The sequence below is a fragment of the Manis pentadactyla genome, chromosome 12 (genome assembly GCF_030020395.1).
Source record: "Manis pentadactyla isolate mManPen7 chromosome 12, mManPen7.hap1, whole genome shotgun sequence".
NCBI lineage: Eukaryota > Metazoa > Chordata > Mammalia > Pholidota > Manidae > Manis > Manis pentadactyla.
The window spans coordinates 93,176,675-93,203,988 of NC_080030.1; the positions used below are offsets into that span (position 1 = coordinate 93,176,675).

The 27,314-nt window shown below is 40.1% G+C and overlaps 1 protein-coding gene across 3 annotated transcripts in view; it reads right to left on the reverse strand.

Moving 5' to 3' along the window:
* MDN1 (midasin AAA ATPase 1) overlaps positions 1-27,314 on the reverse strand; it is a 180,192-nt gene that overhangs the window by 1,779 nt on the left and 151,099 nt on the right. For 2 of the 3 annotated variants that reach the window (XM_036882440.2, XM_036882434.2), the window contains exons 84-101: positions 25,960-26,097; positions 22,432-22,573; positions 21,020-21,195; positions 20,272-20,424; positions 19,599-19,746; positions 17,301-17,620; positions 16,880-17,047; positions 15,724-15,825; positions 14,780-14,981; positions 13,513-13,683; positions 10,417-10,580; positions 9,659-9,748; positions 8,623-8,738; positions 7,739-7,913; positions 2,837-2,910; positions 2,620-2,734; positions 1,762-1,825; positions 488-630 (exon numbers count right to left, since the gene is read on the reverse strand). In XM_036882440.2, coding sequence (XP_036738335.2) covers positions 488-630; positions 1,762-1,825; positions 2,620-2,734; positions 2,837-2,910; positions 7,739-7,913; positions 8,623-8,738; positions 9,659-9,748; positions 10,417-10,580; positions 13,513-13,683; positions 14,780-14,981; positions 15,724-15,825; positions 16,880-17,047; positions 17,301-17,620; positions 19,599-19,746; positions 20,272-20,424; positions 21,020-21,195; positions 22,432-22,573; positions 25,960-26,097 — 2,661 coding nt within the window. Of the gene's footprint in view, positions 1-487; positions 631-1,761; positions 1,826-2,619; positions 2,735-2,836; positions 2,911-7,738; positions 7,914-8,613; positions 8,739-9,658; positions 9,749-10,416; positions 10,581-13,512; positions 13,684-14,779; positions 14,982-15,723; positions 15,826-16,879; positions 17,048-17,300; positions 17,621-19,598; positions 19,747-20,271; positions 20,425-21,019; positions 21,196-22,431; positions 22,574-25,959; positions 26,098-27,314 lie in introns of those variants that run through there. The other variant, XM_036882449.2, reaches the window with a different exon arrangement.

The following is a 27,314-nucleotide window of genomic DNA, read 5'->3' on the forward strand; positions in this document are numbered from 1 at the left end:
ACTGTGGCCTGCAGGAACCAAACTTCCCCCAGAACAGACTTGCCACGTGGGCACCCTTCACTTGCCTGTAGCTGCTCCCGGCTATGCGGAGGGCACCACTGAGATAGGTGGCAGGAAAGCACAGGTGCCCATTTCCAAGTGAACGAGGCCCACTGTCAAGGCTGCACTACCTACAGTGATGCTACACGGAGGGAAATGACCCGCCACAGTCCATCAGCACAGGAAGTGGCTAAGAGGATGCTCTCTTGAGTCAGTCTGAACCCTGGCTTTCTTCATCACCTGTAATCTCTGTGTTTCTGTTCTTCACTGAACAGTGGGACTAATGATCCCTATCCCACCGGGTTACTGCAGTGTTACATGAGAAAACACTTCTGAAGTGCCTAGCACGGCATCTGACAGGGAGTTCTGAGGCCCTATTTCCCGACAGAATGGGCTGAGGAGAATCCCATACTTTATCCCTAGAGAAGTAGTCTTTCTAGTCACTCACCCGTGAACTGGGATTGTCCAACACAACAAAAATGACAAAGATGTTAGCATTCCGGGCAGCCTGAACTGCTGCCAGGACTCTGTCTTTGCCCTCAAGGAAAAGGCCGCGTCCGTCAGACACTACCAGGAGGAGCTGGGCAGTTTCTGTAGTGGAATGTGTAGCAGGAGAGGAAGGGAACATCATGAAAATCCACTTTTACCAGCTCACAACGAAGATACATAGTGTAGGCTTTCTCTGTACTATTAAAGCCAAACATCTCTGAAACTGAATTCTGGGCACTAGCAAAACGGGCCCCTGGTTAAGCTCTACTGCTTCAGATGCCCAAGTCAGAGACAAGGCTGAACACAGACACACACAGCTTCTGTCAACAGAACAGTTTTCCCACAGTGCTCCAGGGAATACCACATTTAGATCAAACTTCATCATACAGCAACATATCTGAGAATCAAAACACATAGTTGTGGCTAAAAGTGGTAAAAATAGTAATACTATGCAGGCCCTTAGAGGGCAGGGCCCAACTCAGAAACCTGGATGTGTCTTCCAAATTTTAGTGATCATCACCATCACGGTCTTACCAAATTTTTGTACTCTTGTTTTTTTCTTGAGATGGACTCAGTTAAACAAATATTTAAGTAGAAGGGATCATTAAAATAGTGAATAAAAATGTTTAAAATTTTTTAGGTATGTTTCCAGAGAAAGATTGTAGTGCTTAAGAGTAGGCTTTTTTCTGTCAAGAAAGCTTAGCATATGTTGACAGGTGTGAAGGACTTGCCTCAAACAGGAATTCTGTCCATGAGGCAGTTAGGATTAAGAGATTTTGGAAAGAGCAGATAAAGAATTGGTGTTTCTAGACTCAAATCAATCATGGTTAGATTAGTTGTTTTCTGAATTGTGTCCTCTGCTTTCCTCTGTTATTAAAATATTACAGACTATTCTTTATACTTAATTCCGTAAACCTTGCTCCTTTCTTTCATAACTCTGAACTCAATCTATCAAGTATATACTAGTTAATTACAAACTAGTTAATTAGTGTATAACTCCTTCACTGATTATCAGCCTCATAAGTATGGATTCAATAAAATTGTTTTAATGAGTGAGTATAAAATTCCATGAAGGCTGAATACCTCTCCATCTCCTGTTTAGGTCTTTCTTGTACAATATTGTATACATGTATACGAAAAAGATGATGACGGCACTGGGAGAGGAAGCTAGCAGCTTACAGACGCAGAGAACAGAAGAGCATTTTGCTACAAAGAAGAAAGAAGGCAGCTTACCTGGACTGATGTTTTGTGAGAGCTGCCGAGCAGCTGCAAACATGTTGGCTACAGACTCTAGAAACTAAACCAGAAACAGACAATTGGAATTCTACTTAAAATTTATTCCCATTGTTAAGAGACAAAGTCTTTTCTCTTCAGTGATTATCAGAGAGCCATCTCAGACCTGCAGGCAATCAGTCTGTCCCTCCCGGCTGCTGTAAAGGATCCACAGGCCCTGCCCTGCTCTATCCACCCATGGGCGCTGGTGCTCTGCAGCACACACAAGGCCTGTGTCTCTGGCAGACACACCACTAGTATTCTGCAAGACAGCTGAAGAAAAAGAAATGCTTCCCTTGAGGGATAAGAAGTCAACGACTCCCCCAAATGAACCAATCTTCTTTCAAGAAAATTACTGAGCAAGAAAACAAAAAAAGTCCAGTGTAACATAAAGAAAGGAGGCTAAATTAGGACAGGAAACTATCCCATGTAATGTTTTAAACTTACATCACCTGAGCAAGGCACTGGCTTTATTTTATACCATTTCTTCTCTAAGCTAAAATGGGGGAGAGAAACTGGTCCTGACCCACATGATACAGGTACTGGGAGATGGTTTGTTTTACATAATGTTTCAAACCTCTCAAAAAAATAGGGAGCCAGAAAATCAGTGATGCAAAGACAAGTAGACTTGGAGGAACTTAGACTAAAAAGGTCACACCCTGTTTTGTGGATGCCAAGGAAGTTTCTATTCTAGTGGTTACGAGGGCTGAGGTTTAGGACTATACTGTATTACACATTTCACTTGTTGTGATGCCATACCAGGGAGGAGGGAGTTCTAAAGAATAACTGTGCAAAAGACATTTGATGTCACCAGCATACCTGAGCAATCTTGGTTTTCTTTTGTTGGAATTTGCAGAGCTGCAGAATCTGAGACCCCGAGTAATCACCAAACTGTTCGTGGAATGGGTGTAAGAGCTTTACAGACTCTCCAAAACTTGGGAGAGAAAAGCCGAATACAATGGGAGTTAGTTTTTGTTGTGCAACCAAAAAAATGAAAGGAGGTTGTTTTTTCCAGTGGGATTAAAAGGCCCCTTACCTGCAAACAGCAATCTGACCCACTTCTAGCAGGGTGAGAGCATTTCCAATCACAGCCAAAGATTCAAATGCAAGCTGTAGAAACAGAAAACCAAAGAATTGAAGGGATCAGAATATCCTAATATCCTCTACAGACCAGTACCTCTCAACATTTCATACCAAAATTATCACAGAACATATTACTTTTGTATGGCACACAGGGAACATCAATATGGCTATTCACAACCAACCCAGAGGCTTTGGTGGCCTTATGCCCTGGCTACTACCACAAATCCTGATACCCAGAATCCATTTCATTGGTAGGAAAAGTCTGCTCTAGACAGTATCTAATAAAAATGATGTTGAGAGATCTGGTCCATAAAATTTTTTTAACTTTCTTTTTTTGACTATATAACAAGTAAATCTCTTACAGCAAAGGGCTTTAAAAACCAATTTCTTCCAATTTGTGCACAAGTGATAACATAGTTTCAGAATTCAAATTCAATTAAAAAGATGACAATATTTGTAGCAATTAACATCTGAACACCTACCAACTACTATGCATAAAACTGAGCACTCTAAATACATTATTTAATTTGCACAATTCTTGAGTATGAGGTAGGTATTGTTAAAATCCTCATTTTTCAGAAGATGAAACTGCCACTTAAGAAGTAGATAAATTACCAAAAGTGAGTTGGTACTACATTGGGAGCTGGGATCTGAATGCGGGTATAGAGGTCACACTGGCTTTCCCCAGCAGAACATCTGTCTAGACTTTCAGTTGCTCACTGGCTCATGCTGGAGAACACGTCACTGCAGGCAAACAGTGGTCGGTGTCCACGATGGAAGTATCATAAGGCATTCTGTGCAGGCCCTGCAGTCTCATTCATACTGACAGAACACTAACTCTAGATAATTACAGACTTTTAAAAATGTACACTGGGAACATATTTTTTTTAAGGTATCGATATACATTATGAAAGTTTTCACATGAGCAACATTGTAGTTACAGCATTCACCCATATTATCAAGTCCCCCCACACCCCACTGCAGTCACTGTCCATCAGCATAGTAAGGTGTTATAGAGTCACTACTTGTCTTCTCCATGCTGTACTGTTTCCCCATGACCTATGTATTATACTGTGATCGCTAATTACAGTGCCCCTTAATCCCCCTCTCCCTCCCTCTCAACCCACCCTCCCTAATCCCTCTCCTTCGATAAGGGCTAGTCCCTTCTTCCAAGTCTGTGAGACTGCTGTGAGTTTTGTTTCTTCAGTTTTGCTTTGTCATTATACTCCACAAAGGAGTGAAATCACTTACTACATGTCTTACTCCACCTGGCTTATTTTACCATGCATAATATCCTCTAGCTCCATCCATGTGTTGCAAATGGTAGGATTTGTTTTCTTCTTATGGTTTAATAATATTCCATTGTGTATATGTACCACATCTCCTTTATCCATTCATCTACTAATGGACACTTAGGTTGCTTCCATATCTTTGCTATTATAAAGAGTGCTGTGATAAACATAGGGGTGCATATGTCTGTCTTTTTGAATCAGGGATCATTTTCTTTGGGTAAATTCCTAGGCGTGGAATTACTGGGTCAAATGCTGTTTCTAATTTTACTTTTTTGAGGAACCTCCATATTGTTTTCCATAATGGTTGAACCAATTTACATTCCACCAATAGCACAGGAGGGTTCCCCTTTCTCTGCGTCCTTGCCAGCATTTGTTGTTGCTTGTCCTTTGGATGCTGGCCATCCTAACTGGTGTGAGGTGGTATCTCATCGTGGTTTTAATTTAAATTTCCCTGATGATTAGTGATGTGGAGCATCTTTTCATGTGCCTGTTGGCCACCTGAATTTCTTTGAAATTCAGTGTTTGGATCCCCTGGACCATTTTTTAATCAGGTTAATTGCTTTTTGGGTATTGAAGCATGTGAGCTCTTTATATATTTTGGACATTAACCCCTTATCAGATACGTCATTTACAAATATATTCTCCCATACTGTAGGGTGCCTTTTTGTTCTGATGGTGTCCTTTGCTGTACAGCAGCTTTTTAGTTTGATGTAGTCCCACTTACTCACTTATGGTTTTGTTTCCCTTGCCCAAGAAGTGTTCAGGAAAAAGTTGTTCATATTTATATTCAAGAGATTTTTGCCTAAGTTTGTTTTCTGCTGTTAGTTTTAATGGTTTCATGACTTCAAGGCCTTTGATCCATTTCAAGTTTACTTTTCTATATGGAATTAGACAATAATCCACTTTCATTCTCTTACATGTAGCTGTCCATTTTTGCCAATACCAGTTGTTGAAGAGGCTGTCATTTCCCCATTGTATGTCCATGGCCCTTTTTTATATATTAATTGGCCATATGCATGTGGGTTTATATCTGGGCTCTCTATTCTGTTCCATTGATCTATGGGTCTGTGTTTGTGCCAGTACCGAATTATGTTGATTACTGTGGCTTTTTAGTACAGCTTGAAGTTGGGGAGCATAATCCCCCCAGCTTTATTCTTCCTTCTCAGGATTGCTTTGACTATTCGGGGTCTTTTGTGGTTCCATATGAATTTTAGAACTGTTTGTTCTAGTTCGCTAAAGAATGCTGTTGAGCAAAACCGAAGGTTTCTGTGATGACTGCCCTTGTACTGTTCACCATGTAAGAACTTATTCACTATGTAAGAATTTGTTCTCCATGTAAGAACTTGTTTGTTATGCCTCAGAAGATTGGAGACTGATGAAAATTAGGCTTGGGGTGGATTAATGATTGTGCATTGAGCATTGACTCCCCTATACAGAATTTTATTGTTGTTAACAACCATTTGATCAATAAATATGAGAGATGCCCTCACAAAAAAAAAAAAAAAAAAAAGTATACACTTCCAATGGTAAAATAATAAGTAACCGGGATGTAATGAGTATAGTCAAGATATTGTAACAGCTTGGTATGGTGATAGCTGGTACCTAGAATTGTCATGTATATAAATGTTGAATCACTATGTTATACACCTGAAACTAATGTAATGTAATACTGTGTGTCAACTACCCTTCAATAAAAATAATTATAAAAAAAAAAAAAAAAAGAATGCTGTTGGCATTTTGATAGGGATTGAACTGAATCTGGATTGCTTTAGTCAGGATGGCCATTTTGTCAATATTGATTCTTTCTATCCATGAGCATAGGATGTATTTCCACTTATTGGTGTCTTCTTTAATTTCTCTCATGAGTGTCTTGTAGTTTTCAGGGTATAGGTCTTTCACTTCCTTGGTTAGGTTTATTCCTAGGTATTTTATTCCTGTTGATGCAATTGGAATTGGAATTGTTTTCATGATTTCTCTTTCTGCTAGTTCATCGTTAGTATATAGGAATGCAACAGATTTCTGTGTATTAATTTTGTGTCCTGCCATTGTGCTGAATTCAGTTATTAGTTCTAGTGGTTTTGGGGTGGACTTTTTAGGGCTTTTATGTACAATATATGTAATCCGCAAACAGTAACAGTTTTTCTTCCTTACCAATCTGGATACCTTTTATTTCTTTGTGTTGTCTGATTGATGTGGTTAGGACCTCCAGTACTATGTTGAATAAAAGTGGTGAGAATGGGCACCCTTGTCTTGTTCCTGATCTTAGAGGAAAAGCTTTCAGTTTTTTTTTTTGTTAAGTATGTTGGCTATGGGTTTGTCATATATGGATGGCCTTTATTATATTGAGGCATTTACCCTCTATACCCATTTTGTTCAGTTTTTATCATGAATGCATGTTGAATTTTGTCGAATGTTTTTTCAGCATCTGTATAGATGATCATGTCATTTTTGTCCTTGTTTTTGTTGATGTGGTGGATGATGTTGATGGATTTTCTAATATTGTACCATCCTTGCATCCTTGGAATAAATCCTACTTGATCATGATGGATGATCCGTCTGATGAATTTTTGAAATCGGTTTACTAATATTTCGTTGAGAATTTTTGCATCTTTGTTCATCAGGGATTCAGGGATATTGGTCTGTAATTTTCTATTTTTCTGGTATCTTTGCCTGATTTTAGTATTAGAGTGATGCTGGCATCCTTGAATGAGTTTGGAAATATTCCCTCCTCTTCTTGTTTTTGGAAAACTTTAAGGAGGATGGGTATTAGGTCTTCTCTAAATGTTAGATAAAATTCAGCAATGAAGTCATCTGGTCCAGGACTTTAGTTCTTAGGTAGTTGTTTGATTACCAGTTCAATTTCATTGCTGGTAATGGGTCTGTTCAGGTTTTCTGTTTCTTCCTGGGTCAGTCTTGGAAGGTTGTATTTTTCAAGAAAGTGCCTGCCTCCACTGCCAGTTCCAGTGAGCTGAGCATGCAGGGAGGAGCCTCTCCTCTGCGTTATGCCCCTGAGGCTGCCATAGGCGAGGCCTCCCTCTGGTTGTCCTGGTGTGCTGGCAGGGGCAGCAGGTGAGCATACCAGTGCCTGCCGGTATGAAGGAGCAGCAGGCTGTGTACCACAGTGGGGGCCCTTGGTGCTGTGTTGCCAGCCATGGGGATGGAGCATCTGAAGCTCCTCAAAGTTCCCAACCTGCTGGGCTGAGTGTGGGCACCTATTTTTTAAAAATCAAAGATACTCAGACATCATGTTGTACATGGTCTTAAATAATAGTTTACTACACTGTGTTTTGTGGAATATAAATGTCAAAAAATACTTATTCTGCAGCTTTCACAAGAACATAACAAGGTTAAGAAACAAACAATTTAAAATACCTATAATAGTAAGGGACCAACTTATCTGAGATAGCCTGAAGTTGTCCTTTTGAGCTCTTTAAATTTTACATTTCAAATGTGGTACCACATTCTCAGAACAGTTATTGCTTGGTGTTATCATTTAAGTGGCCCACATGGCACAGTTTGGTGTTAAGTTCTCATCGAACTACCACCACACTTCTCTTCCTTACCTGTTTGGTATGGTTGTCTACCATGCTGGATGAGTCATCGATAGCCAAACAAATCTGATACTGGCGTTTACTGGGTTTGGTCCTTCGAAGCCAAATCTTGTCTTTACGAAATTGACTAGCAATGTATGGAATGACCTTCCGCATGTTTAGCCGCTTCCCAGTTCGATAGTCTCCTCTATTAAATATATCCAAATGTGACAGACATTGTTAACAACTGCTCATCCTTTGAGAAGTCTTTTAAAGGATAAAATCAATAGTACCACCTCATAACTGACAATACCAAATAACCAGTCATCTGGCATGATGAAGTATTACTGTCAGTTGAGGATTAAGGGCCAGGATCTTTTTGATCAACAAGCAGAAAATGTACCATGTATGTAAGCAGTGTAACTAGGTCATCCCAGAAAAGGTAAGGTACATTTTAAAAATTAGAAAAATGTTTGCACTGAATATTAAGTTTCAGATTTTCTTTTTTCTGTTCTAAAACTATCACTTTGGGCAAATCTTTGAGAAGACCTACATGACTAATTCACAAGTGAGTAACAAACATGTAGCGAGTGAGTAGCAAGATGAGTAGCAAATATACCCAGAAGGCTCAGCCAATTTCCCATCAGACATTAACAGTTCAGAGAAACTGCAATCATAGCCAACTTCAAAGAAACTTCACAGTTATTAGAACACAAAAAAGGGGAAGGAACACCATACTGGAGCCTGTGCAGCAGAAAACATGACACAGAAGCAGCACCATACGTGGCTAGGTGCTGAGATCAACAGAAAAGGCAACACTGCCACCTGTCCACTGAGGGCCACCTGTCCACTGAGGGCCACTTGTCCAGGGCCCCGTGAGGGTGTCCAGTGGGGAAGATGAGACTTACGAGACTTACTTCAGTTTGGCTGCCTGGGTAGGCTCTAAGATGAGGCGAAGCTGTTCACACAACTGCTGTGAAAGAGGCGCCGTTAAGGCCAGGTAACTCTGCCACATCTCAGCTGCAGCCTTCTCCTGTGACAGACCACAGCATGTAAGTCACCCTTAGAACGTCAGAGCCAACCAAAGTCATAACATCAGAAGGAAGGCTTGAAGCAAAGTAGTAGAAAACAACTCACACGGCCTTTCTCAACAGAGGCTAACTGAAAAGCCTGTCTTAGCAAGCTGCCATCTAATTTACTTGATTAAAACTGCCCCCCTCCTATCAAAACCACAGTCACCATCCCATGTGATAAAGAATGAAATAGCAAAACAGAACATACTGGAATTCCTGACCAAATCAATGTCTTACTTCACCTATGAAGAGTGCAATCTAAGAGTATGAATATCAGATCCAGCCACTCTGTGGGCTCCCAAGGTCATGTTTCTGAAGTCAAAGTGACAAGCACAAATCTCTCAAGTAACACACCCCAGAGTTTGCTTATTTCCTGGACACAAAGCTCCATGATTTTTCTGCCAACGATGGCAAAGCACTCAATACACATTTGTGGTGAGAACAATGGTAATAGATATAAACCAAAAGCATGTACATATAGACTAAACTTAAAATGTGAAGTCATTAAAAATGACATTTCTGGTTAATTCACACTGTCACACTGGATGAGCTGCCAGTACTCCAAGGGGGCCTATTCTGAAGACCACACAGTATCCTTCTGTCCCATTCTGACCACTGTCATGATGTATTACATCCATTACAGAGCAAGCAACAGAACTCAAAGGAATTACACATATTAGTCTCTGTCTGTTTTAATTAAACTACAGATCTAGTGGCAAAGCAGGCAGAAAACAAGAGATAAATTTAGCCTTCAGGATTTTAATTTATTCTCCATATACTCAGTCCCTTTTACAAAGGTGACTACAGCTAAGAACCTATTAAGTCTGCTGTGTCTTTAAAAATAAGAACCAAAATATTTATGAAAAGACTGGTAACTTACTTCTTCTGGGTTTCCAGATTCATGTGGCTGCCATATCTCCAACTGTCTCTCCAGCTCTTGTCTTAGCTCACAGATATCTTTTAAAAAGGGCTAAAATAAAAAAAGCCACAGGTGAGAGGCAGCCAGGTGTGGATTCTCCAACTCATTATCACTGGCTGCCTTCTTCCCTCCAGTTATGAACTCCAAGTACATAGCCTGAAATGCAAAACTTAAGCAGATTTAATAGCACAACAAGAAGCTGCCAGACAACTATTCTTCTGCTTCCCATTTCACAGACAAGGTGGATAAAGGTAACTTTAACATCTATAAATCTATCCCAGCAAAACAAAACTAAAAAACCCATGAAGCTATCAATAATGAAAATGTTAATTAATCTAGACTGTCATTAAGTCAAATGATTAGGGAAAACAGCAGAGTCAATCAGCTCTTCCTAAATGCAGGCATTAAGTCAGTGATCCTTGCTTACTTAACTATCATAAACTGTTCATTGTTCTCCAGGCTTCTCACATAAGGTGGACAGGAGAAGAGAAGATTTGAGAGCCAGACCCAAAGACCAGACGCCCCATCACGGCCTGGTCAGGACACAGCCCACCCACTGTGACCCTGGGACCAACTGCTGGAACCAAGAAGCTGTGGTAAGGACCTGATACCCCAAAACAACCAGATGTTCTATAAAGTTCTGAAGACAAAGGTTTAAAAGCAGTTTTGATTATATTTTAGCAACTTATTAAAGCAACAATTTGTGAACATTTTAGTACCTGGAAAATCATGTCCACAAGGAACTGATGGGCTGTATGAATGGACGAATCTCGGCTTCTCTCTGGTTTCTCATTCTCTGTCTCCTTGTGGGATTTGTCTGTCCTGGGGTCTTGGTCTTCCTCTGTTTCGACAGTATGAGTCCCCATATCCATCTCATCAAAGCCTATTTTCATACAAGGACATTGTTTTACTTAATATTAACACAAAGATCGAGCATTCGTAGTTGCCTGCCCATCCTAACAATTACTCGCACATCACCCATCCACTCCCCAACTCATTTCCACATCCTGGTTCCATGTGCTCTTCCTTTTGAGGCAGTCACTGCCAACTGACACTCCTCTAACTCCCCCTCGTCCCCACCTGATGGTGAAGGTGGCTGTTCTGGGCAGGGGGAACTATGGGAGACTATAGTTTACCCTGATAAGCCTTATGGTACTGGGTGATTCTTTACACTATGTAAATGTGGAACTTTGGTAATAAAAACTAAAATAAAACCACAACTCTGTTTTATAGTTTAGGAAGTTAAGCCCCCCAAAAAGATGAATGATTTCCCTCAACCTGCAAGGTGAGTAAGAGGTAAAGTCTGGATTAGCTCTTCAAAAGTCTAGCTGCAGAGTTATACCTTTCCCACTGTCATATAACAGCCAGATAGTCAACAGTTCTAACACCTGGGAGAGGACAGGCCAGGAAGCAGAAGAAAAAAACTTCTGAATCTGGCAGATTGTTTTGAATTGGCATTTACTCCACTATGGATGAAGTTACTTTTTAACGTATTGGGTATGTGTTGTAAAAAATAGCTTTGTCAGCTGTGGAAGGAAACATGTAAATTTTGTTATGTTCTCACATGCATTTTCCCCATTCTATTTCTTTAAATAATTTTACTGCATTTTATGCTAATATCTAACAGACATACCTCAGAGATATTGAGGGTTAGATTTCAGACCACTGCAATAAAGAAGTCAAATGAATTTTTAGGTTGCCCAGTACACATAAAAATTATGTTTGTGCTATACTGTAGTCCATAGACACAGCATAATAGATATAGCATCATATCTTTAAAAAAAAGTTTATAGCGTTAATTTAAAAATATTTTATTGCTAAAAAATGCTAACAATTCTCTGAGTTTTCAGAAAGTTGAACCTTTTTGCAGATGAGGGTCTTGCCTCGATGTTGATGGCTGCTGACTAATTAGGGTGGTGGTTGCTGAAGGCTGGGGTGGCTGTGGCAATTTCTTAAAATAAGACAACAGTGAAGTTTTGTCTCATCAGCTGATGCTTCCTTTCACTAATGACTTCTCTGAAGTATGTGATGCTGTGTCTTTTACCAACAAAAGAGCTTCCTTCAAAACTGGAGCCATCCTCTCAATCCTGCCACTGCTTTATCACCTCAACTTACTTAATATTCTAAAGCCTTTGTTGTCATTTCAACAATCTTCACATATCTTCACCAGGAATAGACTAGCTCAAGAAACCTCTCTCTGCTCTTGCCTGAGAAGTAACTCATCGGGTTCAAGTTCTGTCGTGGGGTTGCAGCAATTGAGTCTCCTCTTCAGTCTCCACTTCTCACTCTAGTTCTCTTGCTGTTTCCACCACACCTGCAGCTACTTCTCAAGGATGTCTGGAACCCTTCTAAGTCATCCATGAGGGTTGGAATCCACTTCTTCCAAACTCCTGTTCACCTCAGTGCCCAGTGAGCATTGGCTTCAATCACCAGCTGCACTGGCTTCTGACAAGGGAGTCAGCCTGTCCTTTGGAGCTTTGGAGCCAGGCATTGACTTCTCCTCTCTAGTTATGAAAGTCCTGGGTGGCACCTTCTTCCCATAGAGGGAAGGCTGTTTCATCTCCACTGAGAACCTGTTGTTACTATGTTGCACCCTCATGAAGTAACTTAGTGAGATCTTCTGGATAACTTGCTGCAGCTTCTCCATCAGCACCTGCTGCTTCACCTTGCACTTGATGTTATGGAGATGGATTCTTTCCTTAAACCTCATGATCCAACCTCCGCTGGCTTCCAACTATTCTCCTGCAGCTTCCTCACCTCTCTGAGCCTTCACGGAACTGAAGAGAATTAGGACCTTGCTCTGAATCAGGCTTTGGCTTAGGGGAATACTGTGGCTGGTTTGATCTTCTGTCCAGACCACTAAAACTTTCTCCATGTCAGCAATAACGCTGTTTCCCTTTCTTATCATTTGTGTGTGACTGGACTAGCATTTTAAGTTCCTTCAAGAACTTTTCCTTTGCATCTACAACTTGACTGTTTGGCACAAGAGGCCTAGTTTCAGTGTACCTCAGCTTTCAACATGTCTTCCTCACTAAGTTTAACCATTTCTGGCTTTTGATTTAAAGTAAGAGACATGTAACTCTTCCTTTCACCTGAACACTGAGAGGTCACCATGGGGTTAAGTGGCCTCATTTCAGTGTTGTTATCTCAGGGAACAGGGAGGCCCGAAGGGGAGGGAGAGAGACAGGGAAATGGCCAGTCAGAACACATGTCTTCAGAGTAAGTTTACCACCTTCAATGCGCACGGGTTGTGGCCCTTGAAAACAGTTACAAGAGTAACACACAGATCACCACAACAAATGCAGTAATAATTTAAAAAGTTAAAATACAGTGAGAATTGATAAAATGTGACACAGAGACTTGAAATGAGCAATTGCTCTTGGAAAGATGGCACTGATAGCCTTGAAGGGCACTGCAAACCTTCCGTTTTTAAAAATGTAGTTTATTAGTGAAGCACAGTGAGTTACGCCTACGAATTTTCATATAACTGAAAACAATATTGCTCTAATAAAAAAGAATACACCATCACAACTGAAGTAAATGTGCTATTCTCTTTTCTTCTACATATTTAAAAATTACTGATGGGATTTTGTCTGAAACTTGTCTCAGAAGTTTCCTTGAACGAGACTGTCCTGCAACACCACTCCTCCAACTTTCTACTGCCCAGTGAAATGTACAGGAATTCTTTCAGGCAAAGGAGTTTAATAAGTCACAGTTAGGACGTTGGAAAGAACAGACCAGACTTGACTAGCACAAAAGAAGCGACTTCTCCACGTCAGGGAGCTTCACAGGGATCTGTTCACTCTAGAACTCACCTGGGCTTGTTGTGGTCCCCGACCTGACATCCTCTGGCTTCAGCTGCTCTGCATCTACTGCTCTGAGCAACTTCTGCTCCTCTGTGTCCACGCTGATATCCTCCGTCTCCTCCTCTTTCTGATCCTCGCTGGCATCTTGTGCAGACTGTCGCTGCTCCCTACTGGCCACGTCTGCCAATAAAGCACACAAACAAACACACACTCAGATGTGGGCTGCAGTCTGTCACTTGTAGCCTCCCAGACTCTAATGCCTGTTCCGCCACTGACTGGCTATGTGGCCTGCCCTTGGGACCAGCTACGTGGCTTGTCTGTGCCCAAGATGTCCTAATGGCCTACTGATGAAACTGTGTATTCTCTACTCCCGCCTCCCAACCCAGAAGCTACAAGGATGTAACGTAAATATATGCAACCATAGGAGTGAGATGTTTAGTTGGGTTTTTACTATTATGACCAGAGACTGACCAGAACAAACAGGCTGGACACAGGACTCAAGAGCAGCTATGCAATTATCCCCCATTACCAAGTTATAGAGAAACTAGTGATGAAGAGTATAACCCAGGACATAAGAAGACCAACATGAGGATCCCAACACTGGTCTTGGACAAATTCTCAGACTTCTTTGGCCATAGTGTGCTCATCTATAAAATGATAGCCTGGCTCAGAAGATTACTGAAGGAATTCCACGATCATGCAGCAAAGGCTCAAACAGTGTCTGGCATAAAGTAAAATCTCAGTGCATGGTAGTTCTTATTATTGATTTTGCTAAGAAGTAGGGACAGGGAGAGAGAAAGTAATCCATGGCAGAGCAAACGTTTTTGTAGCATCTGGAATGAAACACTGAGGTCACCAAGAAAACCAGAAGGGGAGGCTGACCAATGACTGACTACTCCCTTCACACATGGAAGGTTTTTTTCTCCTCTTTTGGCTTATGGGGAAATCATTTATTTCAAGTGCACAGCTCCTGTCATGGCAAGGAGCAACCTCAAGGCGACTATGAAGAAATATCCAGTACTAAGAAACCCTGAGATGAGTGCTGTGTTTGGATGCGGCCAACAGTCATCAAGGCTATTTAAGAGGCTTATACTAGACCCAGAAACCCTGAACATTTGCACTTGACTATGGATACCTTTACACCAAAAACAAACTGTAAAAGAGTGATTTCTGTTCCCTCCTAAGAAGAATTTATAACAACACCTGGGGGGCACAGAGTCATACAGCAAAGTTCTCACAGCTCGGTGAGCAAAGGAGGAGCATCCCTGCACCGTACCATAGGTCTGGGCATCGTAAGGGCCACTGCCTTGTTTAATGTGCTCAAATGCATCTGCACACTCCACCGGAGCCTGAGGCAGAGCTGGCGCCCGCTCGGGGTGGCTGTCCACATCCACGGTCCTCAGCCGCTTGTGCACATGCTCACTGTGGTCACCCATGGAGCGTTCGTTGTCAGCCTGTCCAGGTTTCCTCTTAAAACTCTGTGGGAAATACAGAAAATTCATCGGAGCCTTTTCTGTAATGGCAAAAAGACTAAAAATAACCATAATGGCCATCCATAGGGGGCTGGTTAAGTACATTAGATATAAAAGAATGGAAAGCAATGAAGCTGTCAACAAGAATGGGAAGATCTCTATATACACATACAGAACAATCTCTGTGCTATACTCTTGTATCCAAAATAAAGGCAAAGAAGCACAGAAGACACACATAAGAACATACACACATTCATCCATACATCTGTTACAAATGGAGAAAATATCTCAATGAAGACAAAAACTAATAGCACCGATTTGTTCTGGGGATGGTCCCTCGGGTGGCTTGAGGACAGGAATAGGATGGAAACTTTTCAGGGACTGGTTTCTCTGTATTAATTCTGCATCATGTGCATGACTTACATTCCCCCATTTTAAAAAACCTGATTATTAAAACACAGAACCATGGACAGTGAAAAAAGCAAGACTGGTTGGTGCTGAGCACACAACACTGGTTCTTAGGCTACGTAACAGCAACAGGGTGTGTGCATCCCCCCGACACCCACAGGGAAGACGCCCCAGGTTCCAGTGGGAATCCCCCTGGGGTCCTGGCCTGCTCACCAAGGCTGCCATTGTGTCTGATGTAACAGCAAAGGCTTGGAATGTGGCTTTATGTTTTTAACCACTATGTTTAGAACATCTTTTTTACATGCAGCCTTCACCTAAGTTTAGTTGAGAAGCAAGAGACCTGTGTTTTTTTCCTGGTCTGTTTCTGGGAAGCCAGCCGGGCGATGAAGATGGATTCATGGCCTTCTGCCTGGTTTGCGTCTGCAGCTCCACTCCCCTGTTCCTATGAAATTCAAGCCGTGAGAAGATAAGGGAGAGGACACCACACAAGCGCCTGGCTGCTATGCTGCACAGCACACAACTTCCCTCACTACCGTCCTGTCAGGGCCATACAACACCACCTTCCTGCTGCTCTGGAATGCACCCATGACTGACGTCTGGCCTGTGGGCAGAACAGAACACCCAGACGCGGATCTGTTACCCTCCCAGTGACCTCGCTGTGCAAGGCTAATTTAAGTCCTTGCCACATGAACAATGGCTTACTCTGAAGGCAGGACAGACCCTGATTAGAAACCAGGCTTCATCATTAAATAGCTGTGTGCACCACTGGGACTGTCACGTAACTTTACTGAGGCTCATTTAACTCAAATGTAAAGTAGAGAAAATAATAATAGTATTAACAGGCATTTTACAGGACTATTGTGAGGAGTTGCTGAAATAATGAAAGTGCTTAGCACCTGCGTAATGCTGCTCAATAAATGGGGTGGAGTGGGCATAAGAATGTAACAGTTGTTATTAATGGTGAGAAAAAAGGGCCCACAGAGGCTAAAGAAGTGGTTGGAGTCACCACTGTAAGAAGCAGGTCCTCTGACTTTAAGGGCTCTTTCCATGGCATGCCAACAGCCCAAACTGTGGTTTTATACAGAACGTATCACCCCAGGTCAAGGAATGAATAAGTGCTTTGGCTTTTAAATTAAAACACTTAGAAGTGACTAGCAATGAAAAGGGAAGCACTACTAGAGATTTATTACTCAATGAAGTCCAAATTCAAACTTTTTTCCTTTGGGAGCCCTGATTCTCCCACGGAAAACTATGAATCTAATAACTTTTACTCATTAAGAGTATCTGAGTGTAGTAAATATTATGGGGTTTGTTCTGAGAGGTATATAAATATAGGTACATGATCATTTTCTCAAAGAATGGGACATGATCTTTTAGATGTCAACAATATCAACAAAACATCACATATAAAACAACTAATGCTAAATAGAACACGACTTCAGCCAGGGAAGAGACCGTCCTGGAGGCAGCTGACAGAGATGACAAGGGCCTATTACCTCCTTTCCGGGCTCCTTCTCAGGTGCAGCCCCAGCCAGCTCCAAGGCCTGGGTGCTCTGCAAGCTCTCCAGCCCAGTCTGCCCACAGGAGTCATGCTCTGTCCTCTCTGCAGCTTCTGGCCCCTGATCGTCTGTGTCAGAGGTCTCCCCTTCTTCTTTCTCTTGCTTCTGCAGAAAAATCAAACACATTGTTAAATGGGGGAAGAACATGAGGTTGGGGCCCCTGCAGCAAGCAGGCACCCCATTCCTCACCACAGGGAGTCTGCAGGGAAGCTATCAGCCAGAGAGGGTCTTAAAACAGAAACTTAAAGCTGCTTGGCAGTGCCACCTGGTGATGGAGCAGTAGTCTAAAAGACAGTCTACTGGAGTAGTAATTTCTCCTCCCCATTATTACTAATATAAGCCAGACCCCTCGTAATACCTGGGGCTGGAGACCTTGGTCCGCAGGGATGCCCTTCTCTGCACTTTCCTCACTGGCTTCCTCATCCTCGTCCTCCAGAGACTGCTGTTCCTCCTCTGAGTTTTCTTCAGGTTCAGCAGCATCTGTGTCTTGATCATCAGCTCCTGTGTCCATCTCTTCCTCCCCCGCCACCCTGTCTTCTTCACTGGGGCCCTCCTCAGGCTCATGCTGGCCCTGACCTTCACTGTGGTCAGCCTCAGTCTCTTCATTTATTTCCTTGGCTTCATGACCTGCTTCGTTGGCATCCATGGGTTTTTCTTTAATGTCCAAAGGATTCTCTTCTGGATAGATAAGACAAAAAACAAAAGAACACAAAATTAAAAACAACAACAATACAATTTCTGAAGATGGGATAGAGTTACACAAATGTTTTGTTCTATTATTCTCAAATCAGGAGTTGGCAAACTATGGCCCATGGACCAAATCTGGCTGACATGTTCTGTAAACAAAGTTTTATTGGCACACAGCCACATCTGCTTATTTACCTACATGTTTACCCCATCTGTCCTATAGCCTATGGCTGCTTTTACACTACTCAAAAGCAGAACTGAGCATCTGCAATCTCTGTTGCTGCTCAGGGCCTGCCAGACCTGATATATTTATTATCTGACCCTTTACAGAGGAAGTTTACCTACCCGGCTCTAAACCATACTTTTATATTATAGACAATTGCTTAGATGGTACATTTCATTAAAAAATTCTAAGTAATACACTAAAAAAATCATAAAAGCCACACAAGAGAGATATTTTAGACAAGGATAAGAAATGACATTATGATTGCGAATAAATGGTAGGCATCATTATCATACACAGAAAATTAAACATACATTCAAACAGGAACAGTCCTACTTGAAAAAGTTTTCTTAAAAGAGCTTTTCTATACTTTGGACACCTCAGAAATCACAATTACTTGGTTAGCAAAGTCACAAATACTTTGTTAGCAAACTAATTAAAATAACTCCTCCTTAGTTTATATACACAGTAGCTTAATGTAAGCCTGGATGTTTTTCTAAGCATGAACAGCTTATTACATTCTCAGTGGATTTTAATTGTCTTAATTTTATGCTTACTTTGTTGTTGAATTTAAGGTTGAAGTCCAATTCTAAAATTATATGGTAATGAAATGGCCTCAGGAGCAACACCTCATACTATGTTTAAAAATTAAATGAGAGATTCACAGAGTGAAGAATATTCTGAGCGCAAGGAAAGCCTCATTAACTAAATTACTCTGGTTAATTAGCTAAGTTCGCAAATTTTTTTTTAATTCCTAAGTACTTTAAACATAAAAAATGCATTTAAAAATTATGAGAGCCATATATCCATCTCTTGGGTTTAACAGATATTAACATTTTGCCATATTTGTATCAAACTTCTGTTACTTGTTTTCAAGAAATAAATGGTCTGGAGGGCTTCGTCCTTCCTCCTGCCTCAGCGCAGGCCACCACAACAGGAAGTTTTCACCACTTTTTATGTTCCATACATTTGAGGTATCCATAAACATTATATAATATTATTTCTTTCATTGAATTTTTAAAGGAAGGATACTTCTTGTTTATCCTTTTGTAACTTGCTTTTTTAATTTTTGTTCCAGTAGAGTGCTTTAAAAAAGATTTTTTTTAAGTAGCTTTTCTAAATAAGTTACTGAAAGATTATAAAGCAGAGTGAGGCTACCTCATTTGTTAACCACCATGATGGGGGCTCTCTATTACAGGGGTCCCTCCTACACAACGCTTCCAATACCAGATGAAATTTCCTAGGGGAGTTGCTACGGTTGAACAATGGGTGACAGAAGCACTAGATTACTGTCTGTGCCATGTGATTTCTCTTGGGATTATTCCGTTTCATTCCCTATTATGACTTCATAATCAGACTAAACACAACATGAGCACAACAATCAATAACTGAAACAATCATTTCCCCTACAAAAGCTGTAAGTGGGCGCTGCACGCAAGCTGGGGTTGCCCACACTGCACGTGAGCGGGGCCCATGGTGGCTGAGGGGGATGCAGCTGTGTGCGACGAAGCGCCGCCGGGGCCAGAGGTGACAGTACCGACGGAGCAGTGCGGCTTTACAGGCTTCAGGTCCACCCGGAAGAGAAACACCACCGAGAGACAGCAAACAGTTTATTCCAACTGGAACTGAGCTGACCAGACATGACTTTTGATCTGGCAATGACATCAGCCTGAAAACAATCGCTTTCTGGTTACTGCTCATTTTGGATGAGTTCCAACTAGTCTTTTTAGGTTTTGAAAGACACACCTTCTCCTTCTTCATGGTCTGTGTCCTCATCACCATTCTTGTCTTCACTGTCTAGGTTCAAATCATCTGAAAGGTCCAAGGCCTCGGGTTCTGGCAATGTTTCCTGATTTCCATGGTAAGGGTCCACCTCATTCTCATCATATTCCCTCTTTGGACAATGGACACAATAAGGGGGAAAAAAAAATTTATATATATATATATAAATAACTTTTTTTTAAAAGTAGCATTCGCATATAATTAGCTCTAAATAGTTATGCTAAGATAATATAATCTCTTCCCTAAAATCACCAGTGCACATTAGAAGTTTACTGGTATCTTTAGAATTTTCATGTTGTAATTTCAAATTTCACTTTCTGTGCAAGTTCTCCACATGTATGAGGTACTGGGTTACTTAATCTCCAAGAAGAAAACTGAAGTTGATGAGAAGAAATATAGAAAAAGACTAAAGGGTTTGGCTTGCAACTACAGTATGAACCCAAATAGCATGAAGATTATCTCACAGGTAACCAATATATATAGTTAGATATTTTATGGCCTGTTAAGAGATTCTCTTACACGTTTTTTACGAGGAAGTGGGAAAACATTTGATGAACAGGAAAAAAAAGTCTTGCACAGGGCACACAGGGCCCTGACCTTGAGTCAGGAGAGTGGGTCAACTTTGAATCCTCATTACCTCATCTATTTGTTCATTAATTTTGTCTTGGCCTTGTCCATCATCATCAGCTTCTGGTTCTTCCTTTTTTTCCTTCTTATCTTGCTGATTTTTATCTCTGTTTGACTTCCCACTATCCAAGTTGTCATCTTTAGCAACAAGTCCACAATCTTCCTAAACACCAGAAGAAAAAAAAAGAACAAAATCATCACTTCCAGCATAAGAAACCGTTTTCACAAATAACTCTGATCTTCAAAGTTGAATGAAAGAAAGAAAGAGAAATGAAACCATTCACACAGGTTGACACTGCCCTTAGCTCTTGGACACATGCCATTTCTCCTGTTAGGCCGACCCCTTGGAAATACCTAGCTGACAGGGTGCCATCCATGACCGGGCGAGCAAAGTGTGGGCCTCCCGGAGAGCAGGAGGAATAGCAGCTGCAGGAACAGCTGACAGTCACACTAGGCTGCTGAATGGTCTCACCCAGCCCCGCAGTTCTCCTAGGCAGGAAGCTGGAGGAGGCCAATGGCCAGTAGCAGAATAAGAGCATCTGCACTGAGTCTTCCTAACCTCCCTGCTCCATAACACATGGGACAGCTCAGGTCAGGCTAACTCTTTAGGTCTTAAGTCAGTAAGGCAGGTGGGAGAGAAAAAAAGAGAAAAGAGATGGAAGATAAAGAAAGACAAGAAAAGGCAGAGCAGTGAATGATAGGGAGTGGTAGTGGTGTCTCAACCTGGGGACTACAGGATGGGGGAATCTTTCAATTACCTCATCCATTCCCGGTCCTGTTTCTTCAGTCTTACTGTCTTCTTCCTCCTCATCTTCCTCCTCATCGTCATCACCCCAAAGCCTCTCGTCTAGTTTGTCAGCTTCCTCACCGTGCAGATCGCCCATCTGTTTATCCAGGTCTCCACCCTCACTATCTGATTTGTCATCCTCCTCTTCTGAAAGGGAAGCACTGAGCTTAGTTCGGCAGATCCCCACACTGACTGTTCCTGTCTGTATAGGAAAGGCACGACCCACCACCTGGCAAGGGCCCAGCCTGGGATTCCCTGCCTGCTTCTGCCGAAGACCGTATGGGCCTGCAGATCTGTTGAAGCAGTCCTACTGTGTTTTGCAAACTCTTTGAAAGAACAAGACAGTCTGTGATGCACTATGCTAGCAGACAGGTAGAAGGATGTCCTGATATGGTGCTGGGAGCATGGGACTCCGCAACCTCACTGGACTTTGGCTTCTTATCTGTGAAACGACAGAGTCAGGCTATGTGATTTCCAAGGTTCTCCCCCCACCATCTCCAACAAATTATACTTCTGTGATTTTATCCATATCCAATATCTAAAATGATATGCCAAAGCTCAATAAATCAGAATTTTCTTGCCATTGTTTTTGTTCAAGATCTCCTGTGCCAAAGATGATATCCTCATGCTGCTTAGGCACTCTGAGGTCAGCTTTCATTTTTGCAATATCTTCACTTAGAATAAGACACTATACCTCAAATTAAGCTTTGGACAGAATTTTAGGGTAACAGGTAAATTACAATACAAGCATATGACAGGTGATGTGCTGTAGGAAATCATATTCTACAAGGGAAATGTTCATAATATGTCAAATGAAAAACACAGGCTACAAAACTGTGGTGTGTGTGTGTGTGCACGTGTGCGTGTGCGTGTGTATACACATATATACAATAAATGGAAAGAAATAAACCAAAATGTACTAAGTGGAGAGGCCTACGGGGTATCTATTTTATTCCCTCATTTTTGTTCCAAATCATCTACAAGCAAACATCTACTGTTTTTGTTATTAGGAAAAAAAATTGTTTTTTAAACAACAACCCTGAACAGCTGACTTTTGAGCTGAGAGCCTCACTCTGCTGGGGGTCATCTCCTTGCTCTTCCAGACTTCCCTGAGGTGCACTACAGAGTCATTGCAGCTAGCACGAAGCAGCCAGAATGTCAGTCAGTGTCTCACATTACTCAGTTATCTCCAAAGCAACCATAAACTTCTGCCTCACTGGCGATGGCAGTGACACATGCACAGGCTGATGTTTTCATCTGCAGTTATGCAAAGTAACCGACTTATTCCAAAAGATTACAATAGGCTTCTTACTGGGTACATATAACTTCCTGGATAAAATATTTATTTTTCAAAAACAAGAATGCAGTTTGACAATCTCAAACCTTGTTCTTCAAGCTCCCCATCATGCATTTTCCCATCAAAGTCTTCTGACATCTCAATGGCATTATCTTCACCCTTAATGTCCGATTTTGAGTCAGCATCCTCTTTATCCTTTTCTTGACCTTTCTGAAATGTATCTTCTGCCTATATCAAAAGCATTATAGAAAACAAACATTTTAACTTCACTAATGTTTATTCACTTCACTAAATTTTGTTGCATTGTAATTAGAGAATACAGAAATTTTTGAGGTTTTCATGTTGAATTGTTAAAAAAAAAAATGAAGACATACTTAAAAAGAGTATGTATTCTGGGGGCGAGGATTTAATAATGTGGCTAATTACTGAACCACTGTGTTACATATTTGAAATCAATATACAATTTTGATTCAACAATACTTCAGATAAAAAAAGAGTATGTATTCTCTGTAGGATAAAAAAATCCATCAATCTTATTAAACAGTGTCTATATCTTTAAAATCTTTCTTTGTCACTTTGATTTCTCATAGTAAGTACCCCACTGTGAATATAATTTTGTTCACTTTTCCTTAAACTATATGTTCCTATATAATCTATACAGTATTTGGGGCAAAAGATTCATAATTGTTTATTTCCTTCATTATGGTTGAATTATTTTAAAAGTCCTTATTTAAAATACAAAAGTAATAAAATCTCATAAGAAGAATTCTGAGCAAAAGAGAAACATTGTTTCCCATGGCACCACCATCCTCTAAAACTCCCTAAGAAATTACCACAATGGCATTCTTGTATCTTTTTTTTTCAATTGAAGTATTGTTGATATACAATCATGTTGGTTTCAAATACTTAACACAGTGAGTGGTTCAGCAGTTACCCACATTATCAAATCCTCACTTCCTTTAATGCAGTTACTATCTTTCAATGTAGAAAGATGTTACAATATCACTGACTGTATTCTTCATGCTGTACTCTTGTCCCTGTGACCAACTTATACAGTGACTGTGAATTATTGTGCCTTTATCCCCCTCACACTACCCCCACCCACCCCAACTCCTCCCCTTCAATAACCACTAGCCACTTCTCAGTATCTATGAGTCAACTACTATTTTGTTCCTTCCGTTTTGCTTTGTTTTTATATTCCACAAATGCGTTCTTGTATCTTTTTTTCCATGAATACACCACCACATATTTAGCAGTACAGGTGATATGCATCAATATCCACATCCCAAAATCTTTTTAAATAAAAAAAGATCATCTTTTACAACTGTTTTTGCAGTCTGCTTTTCTAACTTAAAAATGTTTCCTTGATACATTTCCATGTCGATACATATAAATCTAACTCATTCTATTTAATTTGTGGTACTTCTCAACCTGGACTGTATAATTTCAATAATTCCCTCCTGACAAATATTTAGTCTTTTGCAATTTTCACCATTATAAATAATGCTGTAGCAAACATCCTTGTGTAAACACATTCCCTTTTACACATATTTATCTTTGACCCTTATTAGCATTTCTATAAGAAAACTCAAAGAACATACACAATTTAAAATTTATTAGATATTGCCAAACTGTTCTAATAGCTTTCTACCCTGTTAAGATATTTTGCACTAGTCTGTACTTTCCTATTATGCTTACTTTTCTTCCATTAGAAAAGTACCCTATGTTGATTGCATTAAATTTGAGAAACACAAAAAAGCCAAAATGACTACTGTGTCCAAGCTCTACTGCCACATGAACACTAGCATCACTCTTCTGGTTTTTTATTTCTATCCAGTTCTCCCTTCAAAGGAAGAAAGGAGGTTTGGATTGGTTTGTTCCTTTATTTTTAAAAGCTATAACCATACCTGAAACAAAAACTTATAGCCTGCTTTTAGGCTAGAATGTAAGGGATAAAAAAAAATTCGCTACCTCTTATTTCTTCAAGTCACAGTTGATCAATCTAAATGACTAACAGCAGTATGTATTTTTTTAAAAATCCTTCCCACATGAAACAGGCATTTAAGAAAGTAACACAAAAATCTTAGTCCAAAGCATCTGATTATTTCAGTATCACTCTTGATTCCAATGGAAAAAGGAGATTAAAAATTTCAAAATGTCGTGTGTGCGCAATTTAATTAGTAGTTTAAAACCTATGCATGCTTAAGTTACTCTACAAGAAGATATGTCAAAGAAATAATCAATCTTCCCATTTTCTCTTCCGCCTGCTACTTCTATAGCTTTTCTTCTTCCTTCCTAATTACAACCCTTAAATAGAATTCGTGCCTCGTATCAAATTTACCGAGTATCATAATTCTTCCAAGTGGTAAAGATACCTCAAGACAAATGCTGGGCATAGAAGCCACAGGGCATAAATCTGCAAAGTAGTAAAAAGCTAACCTTTTCAAACAATACGGCTTCTCTCTCACTTACCAACTTTACATTTCCCTGTATGGCCCCGGAAGATGACTGGTTAGCCAGAGACGGGTAAGATTCCTCAAGGGAGGAACAACCTAAGACAGGCACAGTCGCAGGGGGCCATCAGGTGAGAAAATGGGGATCAGCAGAGGTGAGGCTTAGAACCTCACCCCCCCTGTTTTTAGAGAAATCTTCTGCATCCGTGGATGTTTTATTGCCCTTGTCTAGCTTGGATTAACACATAGTCTACAGGCACACACCTGATCATCTATATTTGCTCTGTTACAACACTAAACTAAGTTTTCTACCTTTATCTTACATCTACCTACCACTTCAGCATTTTATTAAAAATAATAATAATAATAATAAAGGGAGAAATGTGGGATCCACATATAAATCAAGTATAAAAATCAAATGAATATTCATATTTGACCTGATTGTTTATAGTTCATAATGCATGATCAAAACCGAAAGTTTCTGTGATGACTGCCCTTGTACTGTTCACCATGTAAGAACTTATTCACTATGTAAGAATTTGTTCTCCATGTAAGAACTTGTTCGTTATGCTTCAGAAGATTGGAGACTGATGAGAATTAGGCTTGGGGTGGATTAATGATTGTGCACTGAGCATTGACTCCCCTATACAGAATTTTATTGTTGTCAACAACCATTTGATCAATAAATATGAGAGATGCCCTCTCAAAAACAAAACAAAACAAAAAATTTCAAAATGTCTTAAAAATAAACAATAAAACCTATTAATAGCAAGCAGTGGCAGTTGTTACATGCAATTATCACTTAAAATAACCAAACTTTTTATCCTTAAGTGAGCCACTACCAAAAATACTCTAGAAAATCATCAGCAAAAATCTCCCTAAATTTTAAATTAAATTTTAAAAATTAAAAATTTTAAAGCATTTTCCCTTTCAAATTATAGCGGTAACTAATGACTGAGTTGGAAAGTTCCTTTTGGTCTTCAAACTTTGTACTTATACTCACTCCCCAAGTTCCAGTATTTTTAGGGCTCCACAGATCATAGTTTGGAAACCATTAACCTAGTAAAAAACACACATGTGTAATTTAAATATTGAAAAGAAAAGGGAAAAGGAGAGAGCTTCTGTGAACTGTGCACACATTTCATGCGTGTGAAGACGTACCTGTTCTTCATTTTCTATCTGGTCACTAACATCTTTCATGCCCTCGCCTTCTCCAATTCCACCTCCCTCATAATCATGGAACTCAGTTGCTCCCTCTCCTGCTGAATCTTCCATAAATTCTTTGGGAAGGCAAAATCCCTTGAAAATAAGAGTGAATAGTTAGGCACAGAGGTAATAAAAAACAGGATTTCCTGTCCTGCCACAGAAAAAAAAAATTTTGAACAAATGCTTGTTTTTCTAGTTCAGTATTTTAAATCTCAAGGAAGTAGATTAGACCTTTGACATTTTTGCTTCCTTGTCAATAATGACTGTGCAGTTACAAAGCTTGACATTAGATTTAATATATGAGGTTTTGTCTTTGTAGAGGACTCCAGTATGTAGTAATATGCCATTTTGCTGTGACAAAAATTTGAGTAAAATTTTGAATGAAATAAAATTAGTATTTAGGAGCAAGTCACTGATGGATAGTAGAGCCTCTCAGTGTCTAAATTCCAGATGTCCTTTATTTATGTCTCAAAATAAGCCAAGTCTGAGACAGAGAAGACATGTTACCTTGAAGGTACAACAACTTGAAGATGTTGTAAGTGGAACAGTTAGTTTTTCTTTAAAATTGAAGAAAATTTTGTGTGAAGCTCTTCAAATAAAATGTTAGTTTTAATATATATTTTTTAAATGCCTTCTTCCCCCCAACTCTTGAGATAAACCTGTGCCTCCTGGGGACCATGCCACACCTGGCCTCAGCTGTCTGCTGCCAAAGCACAGCATGGGGTTGAGTGAAAAAAAAGGTCAGATACAGTAATGCTTGTTAAGTGCTAACGTGTTTCAAGAGGGAAAACACCCTGAAAAGAGGAATGAACTACTAGTGTGTGGAGCAAAAATGAATAGAAAAAGTAGAAGAAAACAGTGTCTTTCAATGAAAAATCTTTTTTTTTTTTTACGCTGAAAAATCTTAATTTTATCAGAGAAAATACTGATAAGCTATCAAGATATTTATCAATCTGAGTATGAAATGTACTAGAAATAAACTGCCCACAAGGAGTTAAGATCCAAGTCCAGCAAACACAGATTGTGACTTAGTTACACAGAAACAGCTTCTATGGATTAAGCGCTATAATTACAACCTACATCTAATACCTTAGCATTGTTTGTAACCTACTTTTAAGTTCCCTCAGAACTATTCAGAAAGGATATGAATACAATTTAGACTCTTAAAAACTTAAAGGAAAGATAAACTCACTTTCAGGACTTGTATTCTTGGAATGTTGACTGAAAACTATATTTTGGTTAAAATACCTAATTTTCCTATTGAGATACATTATTTGTAAAAACATATGTTTTGATGGAAGCAGAGTAAG